This window comes from Macaca fascicularis, chromosome 8, assembly GCF_037993035.2.
Source record: "Macaca fascicularis isolate 582-1 chromosome 8, T2T-MFA8v1.1".
In the NCBI taxonomy this organism is placed as follows: domain Eukaryota; kingdom Metazoa; phylum Chordata; class Mammalia; order Primates; family Cercopithecidae; genus Macaca; species Macaca fascicularis.
In genome coordinates this window covers 153,428,566-153,445,406 of record NC_088382.1, presented here as the reverse complement: position 1 = coordinate 153,445,406, position 16,841 = coordinate 153,428,566, and the positions used below count along the sequence as shown (strand labels likewise).

Genomic DNA, 16,841 nt, shown 5'->3' with positions numbered 1-16,841 from the left:
AAAAAATAACAGATGCTAGTGAGGTTGCGGAGAAAAGGGAACACACACACACTGTTGGTGGGAGTGTAAATTAATTCAGTCACTGTGGAAAGCAGTATGGCAATTCCTCAAAGACCTAAAAGCAGAACTGCCATTCGACCCAACAGTCTCGTTACTGGGTATATACCCAGAGGAATATACATCAGTGTACCATAAAGACACATGCATGTGAATGTTCATTGCAGCGCTACTCACAATAGCAAAGACATGGACTCAACCTAAATGCCCACCAGTGACAGACTGGATAAAGAAAATGTGGTACATGCACACCGTGGAATACTATGCAGCCATAAAAAAAATGAGATCCATGCAGGAACATGGATGGAGCTGGAGGCCATTATCCTCAGCAAACTATCGCAGGAACAGAAAACCAAACACCGCATGTTCTCACTTGTAAATGGGAGCTAAAGGATGAGAACTTTTGGACACAAAGAAGGAAACAACAGATACTAGGGTCTACCTGAGGGTGGCTGGTGGGAGGAGGGAGAGAAGCAAAAAACTATTGGGTACTGGGCTTAGTTCCTGGGTGAGGAAATAATCTGTACGACAAATCCCCATGACTTTCACCTACATAACAAACCTTCACGTGTACCCCCGAACCTAAAATAAAAGTTAAAGAAAGATTACTTAACATCTCTGTGCTTAAGTTTCTTTGTGTATAATAAAGTCTTTTATAGAATGTAGGAATATTAACAATACTACAATCAGGTTTGTTGAGAGGATTAAACTGGAGACTTTATACATATTTCAGTAAAGTTTTATAACTTAAAAAAAGGAAGCAAGCACTATAAAATTCAGGATATTATTTTCTGGGGAGAGGTATGGTGTTCTGGCAATATTTTATTTCTTCAGTCAGGTAGTTACTACATATTTCCTTTGTGGTAAATAACTGAGCTACAACTTTGATTTGTGCAATATTCTGTATGTCATTTGTAATTAAAAAGGAAAGTCCAAAGATGTATAAAATCAAGGAGTGGCTAAAATGAGAGAAGGGATGAATGGATAACTAAAGAAATCGGATGGAAGAGTGGACAGACATATAAATGAGGCGATGATTTTGTAACTTAAAAGAAATTGTGAATACTCATTTAAAATAATAATAGCTATCATTTCTTGAGAACCGACTCTGTGCCCGGAATTGTGCCAAGGAATTTCATTCATTACCTCATGAATCTTCAAAAAGCTGTTATTAGTCCCATTTCTGAATATATGGAAACTGAGATTCAAATAACTTTCAGAACTTGCCAAAGTTCTGTCTGTAAGTGGAAGAACTGGAGTAGATGGAAGATGAATGAAGAGAGAAAATAAAAGGATAATATAACGAGTGAACTTACGAGTGTCTTAATGAATAGGCAATAAATGATGAATGGATGAGTAAATAATGAGTTAAACGATAAGAGAATGAAGATTAGATTAATTGAACTGATTAAATGATGAACTGATACATGAAAAATTAATAGATGAATGAGTGTAAATAATGGGTAAGTGAGATAAGCAAATGGTTAGTTGAGCAACTGGATGGATAAATTGATGGATGAAATGGATGAATTCATTGTTGAACAAAATGTTTCAGTGCCTATCATGGTCAACCAATATACATGGCATTGGGGCATATGATCACGGGGTGAGCGAGACACAGTCCTTCCTTGGGGCATACGATTACGCGGTGAGCGAGACACAGTCCTTCTTTGGGGCACACGATTATGGGGTGAGCGAGACACCGTCCTTCCTTGGGGCATACGATTACGCGGTGAGCGAGACACAGTCCTTCCTTGGGGCATACGATTATGGGGTGAGCGAGACACAGTCCTTCCTTGGGGCATACGATCACGGGGTGAGCGAGACACAGTCCTTCCTTGGGGCATACAACCACGGGGTGAGCAAGACACAGTCCTTCCTTTGCTTTCTCATAATTTTCTGTCAAGTAAACAGCATGAATGTGTATATGAATGGATGAATGGATGCCTGAATGAATAGTAGATAAATAAGTGAGTATTTAAACATGGTGTAAGGGTGGAATGGGCACATTAATGAGTGGATAGTTTATAAGTTCAAAACTTTATAAGTTTATACATTTATTTATAAGTTTATAAATAAATGACTCATGGCTGGGCATGGTGGCTCATACCTGTAGTCCCAGCACTTTGGGAGGCCGAGGCAGGCAGCCCACCTGAGGTCAGGAGTTCGAAACCAGCTGGCCAACATGGCAAAAACCCCATCTCTACTTAACATGCAAAAAAACAAATTAGCTGGGCATGGTGGCGCATGCCTGTAGTCCCAGCTACTCTGGAGGCTGAGGCAGGAGGACTGCATAAACCCGGGATGCAGAGCTTGCAGTGTGACTGTGTTGCTGCCCTCCAGCCTGGGTGACAGAGCAAGACTCCATCTCTAAATAAATAAACAAATGACTCATAAGTTAGTAAGATAATTACGAATTGACGAAAGAGCAAACCAACACTGGGGTGAGAAGGATGAAGTGGGTGAATGTATGGAAACAATGATCGATAGATGATGGAGCGATGGCGGTGGACGGCGTGGTTCAGTTCTTCTGTATCATCGCTGATATTCTGTGTACTTGTCTCATCAATTATTGAGAGACAGAGATGGCAAAATCGCCTACTACCGTTGTGCATCTCTTTATTTCTCCTTGTAGTTCTCACAGTTTTTTTTTGTTTTTTTTTGTTTTTGTTTTTGTTTTTTTTTGAAACGGAGTCATGCTCTGTCGCCCAGGCTGGAGTGCAGTGGCCGGATCTCAGCTCACTGCAAGCTCCGCCTCCCGGGTTCACGCCATTCTCCTGCCTCAGCCTCCCAAGTAGCTGGGACTACAGGCGCCCGCCACTTCGCCTGGCTAGTTTTTTGTATTTTTTAGTAGAGACGGGGTTTCACCGTGTTAGCCAGGATGGTCTCGATCTCCTGACCTCGTGATCCGCCCGTCTCGGCCTCCCAAAGTGCTGGGATTACAGGCTTGAGCCACCGCGCCCAGCCAGTTCTCACAGTTTTTGCTTCTTGCATTTTGAAACCCTGTTAGTAGCTGCATAAACATTTAGGATTTTTATGTCCTCGTGATGAATTCCTACATTTGTCATTATTAAATGACTCTTTTATCCTTAGTAACATACTTTTTTTCTGAAATCTACTTGATGTTAATATAGTTACTTCAGCATTCTGTTTAGTGTTATCTTGGCATATTTGCTTTTATCATTTTAATTTTCACCTATTTGTGCTTTTACATTTAAAGTTTGTTTCTTATAGGTAGAACATAGTTAGCTACATTTTTTTTTTTTTATCCAAAATGACAATCCATCTTGTTTGTTTGTTTTTTGAGACGGAGTCTCACTGTCGCCCTGGCTGGAGTGCAGTGGCGCGATCTCGGCTCACTGCAACTTCCGCCTCTAGGGTTCAAGTGATTCTTCTGCCTCAGCCTCCCAAGTAGCTGGGATTACAGGCGCCCACTACCACACCTGGCTAATTTTTTGCATTTTAGTACAGACGGGGTTTCATCGTGTTGCCCAGGCTGGTCTCCAACTCCTGAGCTCAGGCAATCCACCCACCTTGGCCTCCCAAACTGCTGGGATTACAGGTGTGAGCCACTGCACCCGGTGACAATCCATCTTTTAATTGGGGTGTTTAGAACGTCCACATGTAATGAGATTATTGATATGGTGGAGTTAAAAATCTACCATTTGCTGTTTGTTTCCCACTGGTCCCAGTGGTTCTTTTCCTTTTCCTCTTTTCTTGACTTCTTTGGCAATATTTTTTAAGAATTCCATTTTATCTCCTTTGTTGGCTTATTAGCTCCAACTCTTTTGATATTGTAGTAGTTGCTTTAGGCTTTAGAGTATACGGCTCTAAATTGTCACAATCTACTTTCTTTTTTTTTTTTGAGACAGAGTCTCGCTCTGTCGCCCAGGCTGGAGTGCAGTGGCCAGATCTCAGCTCACTGCAAGCTCTGCCTCCCGGGTTCCTGCCATTCTCCTGCCTCAGCCTCCGGAGTAGCTGGGACTACAGGCGCCCGCCACCTCGCCCGGCTAGTTTTTTTTTGTATTTTTTAGTAGAGACGGGGTTTCACTGTGTTAGCCAGGATGGTCTCGATCTCCCGACCTCGTGATCCGCCTGTCTCGGCCTCCCAAAGTGCTGGGATTACAGGCTTGAGGCACCGCACCCAGCCACAATCTACTTTCTAATGATATTAAACCATTGCACATATAAGAACCTTGAGACAATACACTTCTATTTACCCCTCCCAGCCTTTCTGGTATATTTTGGGATTTTTTTTTTTTTTTTTTTTTTTTTGGTGTTTTTTGTTTTGTTTTGTTTTTTTGAGACGGAGTCTTGTTCTGTCGCCCAGGCTGGAGTGCAGTGGTACGATCTCAGCTCAGCTCACTGCAGCCTCCGCCTCCCTGATTCAAGCAATTCTCCTGCCTCAACCCCCTGAGCACCTGGGACCACAGGCGCCGCCACCATGCCCGGCTAATTTTTGTATTTTTAGTAGAGACAGGGTTTCGCCATGTTAGCCAGGCTGGTCTCAAACTCCTGACCTCAGGTGACCTACCCACCTCAGCTTCCCAAAGTGCTAGGATTACAGGTGTGAGCCACTGTGCCCAGCCAATTATCATCATATATATATATATACATGTCTTATATAGGGTCTTGCTCTGTTGCCCAGGCTGGAGGACAGTGGCACAATCACATCTCACTGCAGCCTCCATCTCCTGGGTTCAAGTGATCCTTCCCCTTCAGTTTCCCAAGTAGCTGGGACCACAGGCACATGCCACCATGCCTGGCTAATTTTTTTTTTTTTTTTTTTGAGACAGAGTCTCGCTGTGTCTCCCAGGCTGGAGTGCAGTGGCCGGATCTCGGCTCACTGCAAGCTCCGCCTCCCGGGTTCACGCCATTCTCCCGCCTCAGCCTCCCAAGTAGCTGGGACTACAGGCGCCCGCCACCATGCCCGGCTAGTTTTTTTTTTGTATTTTTAGTAGAGACGGGGTTTCACCATGTTAGCCAGGATAGTCTCGATCTCCTGACCTCGTGATCCACCCGCCTCGGCCTCCCAAAGTGCTGGGATTACAGGCTTGAGCCACCGCGCCCAGCCTTTTTTTTTTTTTTTAAGAGAGGGGAGTCTCATGTTGCCAGGCTGGTCTCCAACTCCTGAGCTCAAGCGATCCTCCCAACTTGGCCTTCTAAAGTCCTGGAATTCCAGGTATGAGTCACTACTCCTGGCCCACCATTATTTTTGTTTCTTCGACTATATTTTAAGTCAATGCAAATAAGACACTATCTTCCGCATTTCTGTGGGGTTCCCTTCCTGGTGTCTCATGCCTTTGGGCAGAGCCATATTGCCATCTCGTGCCCCTTTTCTTCCACCAGGAGGACTTTCATTAACATTTCTTATAGTGTGAGTCTGCTGGTGATGAATTCTTTCAACTCTTGTATGTCCGAAACTCTTCATTTTTGAACGCTGTTTCCACTGGACCCAGAACTCCAGGATGACAGGGCCGCCAGGCCTTTCTTGTGGGGCTCCCCATGCATCACTCCACTGACCCTCACTGGCAGTTTCCAATAAGTAGTTTGCTGTTTTGGGAGGCTGAGGTGGGTGGATACCTGAGCTCAGGAGTTCAAAACCAGCCTGGGCAATATGGTGAAACCCCATCTCTACAAAAATACAAAAAATTAGGCACGGTGGTGGGCATCCGTAATTCCAGCTACTCGGGAGGCGGAGGCACGAGAATCGCTTGAACCCGGGAGGTGGAAGTTGCAGTGAGCCGAGATTGCACCATTGCACCCCAGCCTAGGCGACAGCGCAAGACTCTGTCTCAAAAAAAAAAAAAAAAAAAAAATTGCTGTGACTTTTATCTTGTTTCCTCTGGCCACTTTTAAGGTTTTCTCCTTCTTACTGGCTTTGAGAAATTGTATCTGATGTGTCTTGGCATGGTTTTCTTCACGGCTGCCTTTTAATTATTCCTCTTTCCCAGTAAACAGAAATATTTGTGATTGACATTACTTTAGCCCAAGTATAAAAATTGGGTTTTAAAAATTGATTTAGCTGCTTTGCTAAACTGAAGGGGTTTTTCAAGAGTGGGGTCATTTTCTGTTTAAAATTCCTAACCTCAGTGCTTGATAGAGGCACAGTCCCAAATCCAACTTTCCCGCCTCACAGGGACTTTTCCAAGAGGGTACACATTAGACATTTAGTTTGGAAGGAATAGGGAAATTTTTCATGTGCTTCTTCCATTGTTTTATTTTTTTTTTTCCTCAAGTTGGATAAGGATTTATGGGAGCACTGGGTTTAGCTCCATCATGACCCCCAGATTCCTCCTCCTCTGGCCTTCCTGTTGCCCCCTGGTCTCCCTGTCCTCTTTGTGAGATGTATGGTGGGGGGAGCGTGTTAGGGGGTCCCAGGGCCTTGCATCGGGTGAGGTCTCTACTATGCTTTTACTTTTTTTCTTTTTAAGGGGAAACATGGGGGTTAGTTTATTAATTCAACAAAGAGCTTGTTAAAACTGTGCTAAGTGTGCCTGCTCATCAAACACCCCATCTTTCAAAATTATCATTAAAAGTCTCACTTTCACTGTTCTCCAGGTCTTTGTTTGTTTTGTTTTGTTTTTGAAACGGAGTCTCGCTCTGTCGCCCAGGCTGGAGTGCAGTGGCTCAATCTCGGCTCACTGCAAGCTCCGCCTCCCGGGTTCACTCCATTCTCCTGCCTCAGCCTCCCGAGTAGCTGGGACTATAGGTGCCCGCCACCACGCCCGGCTAGTTTTTTGTATTTTCAGTAGAGACAGGGTTTCACTGTGTTAGCCAGGATGGTCTCTATCTCCTGACCTCGTGATCCGCCCGTCTCAGCCTCCCAAAGTGCTGGGATTACAGGCTTGAGCCACCGCGCCTGGCCTGTTCTCCAGGTCTTTAAGCCCATTCTTGGGTTTAAATTCGTAAGTTTGTTTCTCATACCCGGGAGGCGGAAGTTGTAGTGAGCCAACATTGCGCCACTGCACTCCAGCTTGGGTGACAGGGTGAGATTCTGGCTGCAAAAAAAAAAAAAAAAAAAAAAATCAAAACAAACAAAATTGCACTGATGTCCCTTAAATCCATAAAATAAAAACTTTTAATAAAAACTGTCCTACAGCTCATTAATGCTCTTTTCATTTGGGGGATTTCTGTTCTGTGTGCTTTAATTTTGGGTAGTTTCTATTACTGTGTTATATTCACTAATAATTATTTCCACAGCATCTATTCTGACATCAATCCCATCCAGGGGGCTTTTTATTTCAGACAGTATAGCTTTATCTCTAGAATTTCAGTTTGAGTCTTCATATCCTCCATGTCTGTAGTTGTTTGAAAGTCTGAAATACAGTTATAATGTCTGTTTTAACGTCTGCTAATTCTAACATTTGCGTCCGTTCTGGGTGTCTCTTGATTGGTTGACTTTTCTCATTATAGGTCATATTTTTCCACCTCTTTGCATGCTTGGTAATCTCTGGTTGAATGCCACACATTATGCATTTTGCCTTGTTAGGAGCTGTTTTTTTTTTTTAATGTAAGTCTTCTTGAATTTTATTCTGGGATACAGTTCAGTTGCTTGGGGTGTTTCATCCTTTGGGTCTTGCTTTGTAATTGATTAGGCTGGACCAGAGCAGCGTTTATTCTAGGAATAATTTTCCCTAACCACTGAGCCAAGCTCCTTCTGAGAACTCCACCCAGTGCCCTGTGAATCATGGATTTCTCACTCTGGCTGACGGGAGTAGGCACTGCTTCCTTCACGCTTCTCAGAAGTCACCTTGAGCAGTCTCCTCACATATAGGAGCCATTAAATATTCCTTATATTTGCCTAATAATATGCCTTATTAGCTACAACTAATGACCACAGGGGATCCAATGAATGACCAACGGGGATCGTGTCCACGTCTCTAGGGTTCTTTCTTCAGCTCTCTTCCCTCTAGCACTGGTGATCTCCTGCTGCCTCAGTATCCTTGAATTCTGAACTCTTGTCTCCTTAATTCATAGAATATGCCTGGCTCTGTCTGGGTTCCCCCTTCCTATACTACACCCTGAAACTTCTCTTAAGGTGGTAAACTGGGACAATCTTATGGCTCACTTTGCTTATTTTCAGCCTCCTGGAGATCTCTTTCTGATTTGTTGCCTGATGTCCAATGTCTTGGAAACCTTTATTTCCTATATTCTGTCTTGAATTTGTTCTTGTTTGAAGTGAGAGGATAAATCAGGTTCCTGTTACTCCATCTTGGAAACAGACGTTTTTGCTCAATTTTTTTTTTTCTTTTTTTTTTTTTAGACAGAGTGTCGCTCTGTTGCCCAGGCTGGAGTGCAGTGGCACAATCTCGGCTCACTGCAAGCTCCGCCTCCCGGGTTCATGCCATTCTCCTGCCTCAGCCTCCCAAGTAGCTGGACTACAGGCGCCCACCACCACGCCTGGCTAATTTTTTCTATTTTCAGTGGAGATGGGGTTTCACCATGTTAGCCAGGATGGTCTCGATCTCCTGACCTTGTGATCCGCCCGTCTCGGCCTCCCAAAGTGCTGGGATTACAGGCGTAAGACACCACGCCCAGCCCTGCTCAATTTTTTTCAACCTTCTTTTTCTCTTTGTGTTTCATTTTGGATAGTTTCTATTGCTATATCTTCAGATTAACTAATTTTCTTCAGTGTCTAATCTGTATCTTCCATTAATCCCATCCGGTGTATCAATGTAGTTTTCATCTCAGACATTGCAGTTTTCATCTCTAAAAGTATATGAGTGTGTGTGTGTGTAATACAGCTATGTGTGTGTGTGTGTGTGTGTGTGTATATATATATATATATATTTTTTTTTTTTTTTTTTTTTTTGAGGCAGAGTCTCACTCTGTCGCCCAGGCTGAAGCGCAGTGGTGTGATCTCGGTTCACTGCAATCTCCATCTCCCAAGTTCAAGCACTTCTTCCTCAGCCTCCTAAGTAGCTGGGATTACAGGTGCGTACCACCACACCCAGCTAATTTTTGTATTTTTAGTAGAGACAGGGTTTCACCATGTTGGCCAGGCTGGTCTCAAACTCCTGACCTTGTGATCTGCCTGCCTCAGCCTCCCATAGTCCTGGGATGACAGGCGTGAGCCAGCATGCCCGGCCTCAGCTATAATAACTTTTAATGTTCTTGTCTACTAATTCCATCACCTGGGTCATCCTTGAGTCTGTTTTGATTGATTTTTCTCTTCACTCTGGATCATTTTTCTTGTGTGTGTGTTTTGTTTTGTTTTGTTGTTGTTTTAGCTTGCCTGGTAATTTTGCTAAATTTTTATTTTGAAATATAGATTTACACGAAGTTGCAAAAATAGTAGAGTTCCCATATACCCTTAACAAGCTCCCCCAATGATGACGTCTTATATAATTTCAGTACAACATACAAACTAGGATACTGACATAGTACAATCCACAGGGCTCACAGTGGATTTTGATTTCGCATCCTCATGTGTGTGTGCGTTTGTGTATCACTACAGTTTTCTCACATGTCCAGTTTTGCGTTAACGACCATCATAATCAAGATGCAGGACTGTCCCATCACCCCAAGGGTCTCTTGTGCTACTCCTGCCCAATCGGCCCCATCTCTTCCCCCTTTGCCTGCCCCCACTCCCATTTGTAACCCCTGTAGGCCTCTGATCTGTCCTCTGTCTCCACAATGTTGTCATGTGAGTGTGTTGTATGAATGTAACACGCAGTCTGTGACCTTCTCCCCCACTCTGTGAAGCTCCCTTCCGGCTTCTCACGTTGCTACTTGTTGCATGGATCATGCGTTCACACCGTCTTCTTGCCAAGCGTGTTTCGCGGCAGGAATGCACCAAGCCTGTGGAACCACTCACCCGCTGGAGGACATCTGGGCCCTTTCCACTTCTTGGCCATTGTAAATAAAGCTGCTGTGAACATCTGTGTACACATTTTTGTGTGGACTTAGTTTTCCTTTTACTGGAGCAAATGTCTAGGAGTCTGATGCTGTGCTACACGGTAAATGTGTGTGCTTTTTAAGAAACCGCCCGCGTATTTGCAAGAACGGCTGTACTGTGCTGCGTCCCTCCAGCGAGGTGTGGCAGGGCCAGCTTCCCCACATCCCTGCCCACGTTCGGTCCAGCACTAGTTTGAGCTGGGCTGTCCTGGGAGGTGTGAGCTGGTGTGCAACACCTCCTAGGGTGTTCATCTGCCATCATTACATCCTCTTCAGTGAAATTTCCCTTCAGGTCCTTGCTCAGTTTATACCTAGATTGTGTGTTTTATTGCTGTTGCGATGTGAGTTGTTTCTATGTTCTAGACACACATCCCTTGTCAGATGCGCAGTTCACAAATGTTTACTCCTGCCTGTGGCTTCTTGACAGGTCTTTTACAAAGCAAACATTTTACATTCTGATGAAGTTCCGTTTATCTTTTTTTTTTTTTTTTGGATTGTGCTTTTTGTGTCGTGTCCAAGAATCCCTCCAAGTCCTAGGCCCCAAAGATTTTCTTTTCTATTTTTTTTATTTTTATTTTTTGACATGGAGTCTCGCTCTGTCACCAAGGCTGGAGTGCAGTGGCCGGATCTCAGCTCACTGCAAGCTCTGCCTCCCGGGTTCCCGCCATTCTCCTGCCTCAGCTTCCCGAGTAGCTGGGACTACAGGCGCCCGCCACCTTGCCCGGCTAGTTTTTTGTATTTTTTAGTAGAGATGGGGTTTCACCGTGTTAGCCAGGATGGTCTTGATCTCCTGACCTCGTGATCCGCCCATCGCAGCCTCCCAAAGTGCTGGGATTACAGGCTTGAGCCACCGCGCCCGGCCAAGATTTTCTCCTATGTGTTCTTCTAAAAGTTTTGTAGTTTTACCCTTTACATTTAAATCTATAATCCACTTTGAGTTAATCTTTTACAGGGTGTGTGGTTCAGGTCCACACTAACCCCTTTGCCTGTGGATGGCCAACGCTCCAGCACCATGGAGCGAACACACAGTCCCCTGGCACCCAAGGGCTCCCCCAGCACCCCCAGTTGCTGCCCTTCTCAGCTCTCCGGGCCACCATGCCCCAGGCAGCAGGTCTGCTGGACACCCCAGCACCCCTGACTCCCACTTGCACCTCTGGACACCTCACTGTATCCTCAGCCCCTCCCTAAGCCCACCGCCTCGGCCCTGCCCCTCCCCTCCAACCCAGGAAGAAGGACCCTTTGCAGACAAGGAGAAAGAGAGGGGCAGGACAGGCTCCCAGGCAGCACCTACAGGAGGAGAGTCTGGGGGTGGGTCCCCGGCTGGGCAAAGACTCTGGCAGTGGTCCAGTGGATGCATCTCCCAGGTGTCTCCCGTGGGCCCCAGGCAGAACCCAGGCTCCAAGCAGCACCTCCAGACTTTCGTGGGAAGTGGGGTGAGGTTAGGGTGGGTTGGGGGAACATAATGACTGAGATGGGAGAGGGACTGGGATCCAAATTAAGTTGATTTAAATAAAACTAAGGCAGGCAAGGTTCGTGGTCTGGTTTTCCAGCCACTGCTCCAACAGGTGGAGTCGGCCTCACCCCACCCTACTCCTGGGCCCAGGACAAGTCCAGGCAGTGTGTCTCCAGCCTGGCCCAGGGCAGACTCTGCTTTTTTTTTTTTTTTTTTTTGAGTCTCACTCTGTCGCCCAGGCAGGAGTGCAGTGGCGCAATCTCAGCTCACTGCAACCTTCACCTCCCGGGTTCAAACGATTCTCCTGCCTCAGCCTCTCAAGTAGCTGGGACTACAGGCGTGCGCCACCATGCCCGGCTAATTTTTGTATTTTCAGTAGAGATGGTGTTTCACCATGTTGGCCAGGATGCTCTCAAGCTCCTGAGCTCAAGTGATCCGCCCGCCTCAGCCTCCCAAAGTGCTGGGATTACAGGCGTGAGCCACCGCGCCCAGCCAGTCAGACTGTCATTTCTAACACAGCCCAAAGGTTCTAGGCAGGAGCTCTGTGGCTGGGCTGTGTGGCTCAAGTTCTCTGGCAAACCGGAGTGCTGACAGCGAGGGGCCTGATGGCTGGGTCCCGTGCTGCCGCCAGTGCCGTGAGCTCTGCCAACCCTGGAATCACCAGCCTCAGTTTCTCCATCAGTAACACCACTTCCTCAGGCAAAGCATGGAAGCAAATGACACAAAACCCGACACCAAAGGCATTCACAAAATGGGAGTCGCTGCCACTTCCATTGCAGACAAGGCTTTAAAGTCAGGACTTCTAGGAAGGGAATGGGGCAAGGCGGGGCTAGGAAACAGCTCTAGCAGTGTCACTCAGGCTTCTGACAGCTTTCAGAGACCGAGCCGGCGGGGTAAGCCTTGTCCTGCGTGGGTGTGCACCTGCCAGACTCACACCTGCCTGGCCCACACCTCCCGGTACCCACACCTCCCGGGGCGGACACCTGCCTGGCCTACACCTCCTGGGCCCACACCTGCTCAGGGGTGTTCCCGTCCTCTGCGTACACCCGGGGGTCTGCTCCGAGCTTCAGAAGCACCTCCACAGCTGCCAGGTGGCCCCCAAAGGCTGCGCGGTACAGTGGCGTCCGACCGAAAGCGCCCTGTAAGATGGGCTCCCTGAGCAAGATCCAGGCCTTGTCCCTGGGGGAAGGAGGCCCCGCGCTTCGGCCCGCAGCCCACGGCGCCCACCTTGCTGTTGGGGCTGGCGCCCAGCTCGGCCAGCAGCTGGATGGCCAGGGGCTGCCCGCCCGCGGCCGCCTCGGACAGCGGCGTGTTCCCGTGGCTGTCCTCGCACTCCACCAGAGCCACGCGTCGCTGCAGCCGCCGCGCCTTGCCTGCCTCGTCATGGCCCACGCCCTCGCGGGTCAGCAGCTGATCCACCTGCGCCGCCCGCCGCAGTCACTGCTCTCCGCTCCTCCCACTCCACCCCCACCCCCCGCCCCCGCCCTTCTCCCGCCCCCGCTGACCTCCTTCAGCACCGCTCGGATCTCGCCCACGTCCCCGTCGAAGGCGGCGTCCAGCAGGCGGCGGCGACGCTGCAGCTCCTCCCGCCGCTCCCGCTGCGCCGCCTCCTCCTGCTCGCGCTGCCGCCGCGCGGCCTCCTGCTCCCGGCGCACCAGGGCCAGGTAGGCCTGGGAGGCGCCCGCCCGAAGTCACCGCCCGCCCCGCGCCACCGCCCGGAGCCCCGAGGCCACCGTCCACGCCTCTGAGGTCGGAGCCCAGCCTGAGCTCCACACCCCCCTCCACGCACCCTGCTTCGCCATTTCCTCCTGCCTCCTGCCCTGGCCCCCGGGGGTCGCGGCCGCCCGTCCTCACCTCCCTCTGCAGCTTCTCCATCTGCTCCAGGTACTCCCGGCGCTCCTCCCGGCGGCGGGCGAGCTCCCTCCTGGCCCGGAGCTGCCGGAAGGCGCCCTGGATCGCTCTGGCCGCTCGGTCCTCCGCTCGGTCCTCGGCAGCCCCTGGGGTGGGGAGAGGCTCACGCGGGCGCGTTCTCGCCTCCAGCCACGCCGGCTGCGCCGCTGGGAGTGGAGCCGGCCCCGCCCCCGCCCCCACAGAAGGACCCAAACGGCTCTCAAAGCCCCCAGCGCGGCCGAGCCGGAGTTCCCGCCAGCAGAGGCCGCACGAGGAGGCTGCGCGAAAGCCCGGGACGGGGAGAGGACCCACGTCTGCGGGAACCTCCCCTGCCCCACGCCTCCGGGGACCCTGCGAGCCCCGCCGAGCCCGCAGCTCGGGAGCCCCGAGGAACGGTGAGGAAGCGGCCCTGTCCCCCGCGGGACTCCCTCCCCGAAAGCCGAAGGCCCCTCCTGCATCCAGGCCCCAGCGAGGTCCGTCCTCTTCGGACTCGGCCTCGCCCTCGCCCCACCGCGGCTGCAACAGAGCGCTGAGCCCGAGCCTGGAGCCGCCTCGTAGGGAGGAAAGGGGCGGAGGAGAGGCCGTCGGGCCCAGCCCTGCCCTTAGTGGTCTCGGGAAGTCACGGCACCACTCAGCCTCCCCGGCTTGAGCCCCTTGCTGTAACGTGGAACAACACTGGCAGCTTTCTAAGAGTCTAGCAATGGGGCGCTTGTGGCGCTTCCGCCACAGTGAACGCTCAGCGTGCGCCCCGTGGGTGTGACTTGCACCAGGGCACGGGCAGAGGCGGGGGTGGGGGGTGGTGGTCGAGGCTGTCGGGCCACGTGGGCACCCAGCAGGGAGCCACAGCTGTGCAGAAGGCCACGGCAGCCCAGGCCAGAAGCAAGCAGGCAGCTCAGCTGGGTCTCCACAGGTGTCCCCACTGGGGAGCCAAGTACTATGATTCCCACAACCAGGCTCCCAGGGAACATGGACAGAATGGTGGGATGAGGCGAGACTGGGAGACTCGGAAGGCCCTGCAGGCCCTGGGCACGGACCGGAGCAGCCAGAGGGGGCAGGGTGGAGAGCTGAGTGCATGTGGGAAAATCAATGTGAAGGGGAATAAACGGAGAGTCACCGTCAGGAGGGCGAGACACCGAGTGGCAGTGGACAGAGATAATAGAGTCATAAGAATAACGAGTGTCTAGAATGCAGATCCTGACAATGGAAACAAAGAACAGACACTCAAGATAAAATCCAGGAAATCCTGAAATGAACCTTAAGACCAAAGGGGGAAAAAATCCCAGAAAACAAAGGGCATGAACAACAGGCATCAGACACAACTCGGTGAAGTTGAGCCTCAACACAAAATGTTTTTCAGGCACCGGAGGAGAAAGAGCAAAGCACCTATGAGAGGAAAGTCCGGCTCTCCTGAGGCTTTTCTTTTCTTTTTGAGACAGGGTCTCACTCTGTCACCCAGGATGGAGCACAGTGGCAATCTCTGCTCACTGCTGCTTCCACCTCCCCGGTTCCGGCAATCCTCCCACCTCAGCCTCCCGAGTAGCTGGGACCACAGGCGCACGCCTGTACACCACACCCACCTCCTAAAGCTTTTTACGGAAACACTAAATGTTAGAAGAAAATGAAGCAAAGTCCACAAAATTCTGCAGGGAAAACAGTGGGCCAGGAAGAGTATGTGGTTCTGCAGCAGAGTTGGCAGGGCAGGACGTGCAGCCTTCCCAGTGACAGCAACAGAAAAGACAGACGGAATCAAAGTGTTTTTTAAACAAGTGTCTGACGGCATTGAAAGCTACTGAGGAAGTGAAGAATGAGGTCTTGAGGAGAACAGTGCAGCAGGGTGGTCCCAGCACCAGGAAGGTGAGCCTGGCCTGGAGACTCGGGCAGCTGGGCCTGGCCTGGCCCAGAGCAAAGGGTCAGCTGCTCAGCAGGGAATGGGCCAAGGGACAGACCTGTATTTAGAGTACTGGGTATGGCTTGGGTTTAGGGTTGCAAGATTTAGCTAATAAACAGGATGCAATTTGGGGGACATACACTAAATAAATTATTCACTGTTTATCTGAAATTCAAATTTAGGCCAAGTGTAGTGGCTCACTCCTCTAATCCCAGCATATTGGGAGGCTGAGATGGGAGGATTGCTTGAGCCCAGGAGTTTGAGGCCAGCCTGGACAACATGGTGAGACCCTGTCTCTCTTTTAAAATATATATATAGGGCCAAGTGCAATGGCTCACATCTGTAATCCCAACACTTTGGGAGGCCAAGGTGGGAGGATCACTTGAGCCCAGAAGTTCAAGACTAGCCTGGGCCACGTAGGGAGACCCCTGTCTCTACAAATAACTAAAAATTAGCTGGGTGTGGTGGTGCACACCTGTAGTCCCAGTTACTCCGGAGGTTGAGGTGGGAAGATGGCTTGAGCCCAGGTCAGTGCTGCAGTGAGCCATGATCATGCCACTGCACTCCAGCCTGGACAACAGAGCAAGACCCTATCTCAGTAAAATGTATATATTTTTATATTACACATATAGAATATGTATATATGAGAAATTCAAATTTAAATGGATGTCCCGGTTTATGGGAGCCCTGTTTTATCTGGTAGCCCTATTTGGGTCAGAATCACAACCTTCACAAAATAAAATAACCCTGATGGGAACAGGGGCCCAGCTCCAAAGAGTGACAGCAAACGAAGTCATCTTCATTTGCAGATGATGCACATAAAAATCCAAAAGAACTCATCACAAATGATTATCATCAATAAGCAATCTTGGGAAGGTTCTGAATATAAGCTCATACTCACAAAGTATATTTCTGTACACAAGCAACAAAAAGAAAATTTAATATATTGGCATCAAAAAACTATCATATACTTGGATTAAGCCCACAAAATAAATGTCAGTGAGTCCATAGTGATAGAAATAAGGGATTAAATACACACCAGAGGGAGTGGAGGGAAAGTAGAATCCCATCAATGGGTATAGGATGGGGCAGGGAAGGAGCAGATTGCCATCGGGCACACAAGAAGTGCAGCTACTGTAGCTGACAGCCGCCGACGCATGTTTCAGTGGGTTTGAAGAAAAGCAGAATTTCTCTTGTCTCAATATATCTCTCCCAAGATAAGTGTCACCCACAAAAGGAAAACATAGTACATTTACAAAGGAGAAACCCGGCGGAAACCCCCCAACTAAGTGATTCAGTACAACATCAAAAGCAGTGAGACGTTCGCAGAACCCCCCCGCTCCGCCCCGCGACTGAGTGATCGAGGGCAGCAGCATAAGCGGTGAGATGTTCACAGAACCCCCCCCCCGCCCCCCCACTAAGTGATAGAGGGCAGCAGCATAAGTGGTGAGATGTTCACAGAACCCCCCCGCCCCCCCACTAAGTGATCGAGGGCAGCATCATAAGTGGTGAGACGTTCGCAGAACCCCCCCGCCCCCCCCACTAAGTGATCGAGGGCAACATCACAAGCAGTGAGATGTTTGCGGAGAACCACCCCGTGACATGATGTACGTCGAAAACACAACATAATTCCTGCTTTATTTTATTTTTAAT

General features: G+C 49.3%; 1 protein-coding gene across 18 annotated transcripts in view; it reads right to left on the bottom strand.

Moving 5' to 3' along the window:
- IQANK1 (IQ motif and ankyrin repeat containing 1) overlaps window positions 1-16,841 on the bottom strand; it is a 62,370-nt gene that overhangs the window by 11,166 nt on the left and 34,363 nt on the right. For 10 of the 18 annotated variants that reach the window (XR_010577577.2, XR_010577578.2, XR_010577579.2 and 7 more), the window contains 4 exons: window positions 13,265-13,407; window positions 12,916-13,080; window positions 12,638-12,829; window positions 12,424-12,549 (listed from right to left, as the gene is read on the bottom strand). The exons of 2 other annotated variants lie outside the window; for them this stretch is intronic. Coding sequence is in view for 13 of the 16 variants with exons in the window: in XM_065519790.2 (XP_065375862.1) it covers window positions 12,424-12,549; window positions 12,638-12,829; window positions 12,916-13,080; window positions 13,265-13,407 (626 nt within the window). In the remaining 3 variants the exon portion in view is untranslated. Of the gene's footprint in view, window positions 1-861; window positions 1,957-6,786; window positions 7,059-12,178; window positions 12,316-12,423; window positions 12,550-12,637; window positions 12,830-12,915; window positions 13,081-13,264; window positions 13,408-16,841 lie in introns of those variants that run through there. 6 more of the 18 variants (XM_065519799.2, XM_065519798.2, XM_065519796.2 and 3 more) reach the window with 6 other exon arrangements.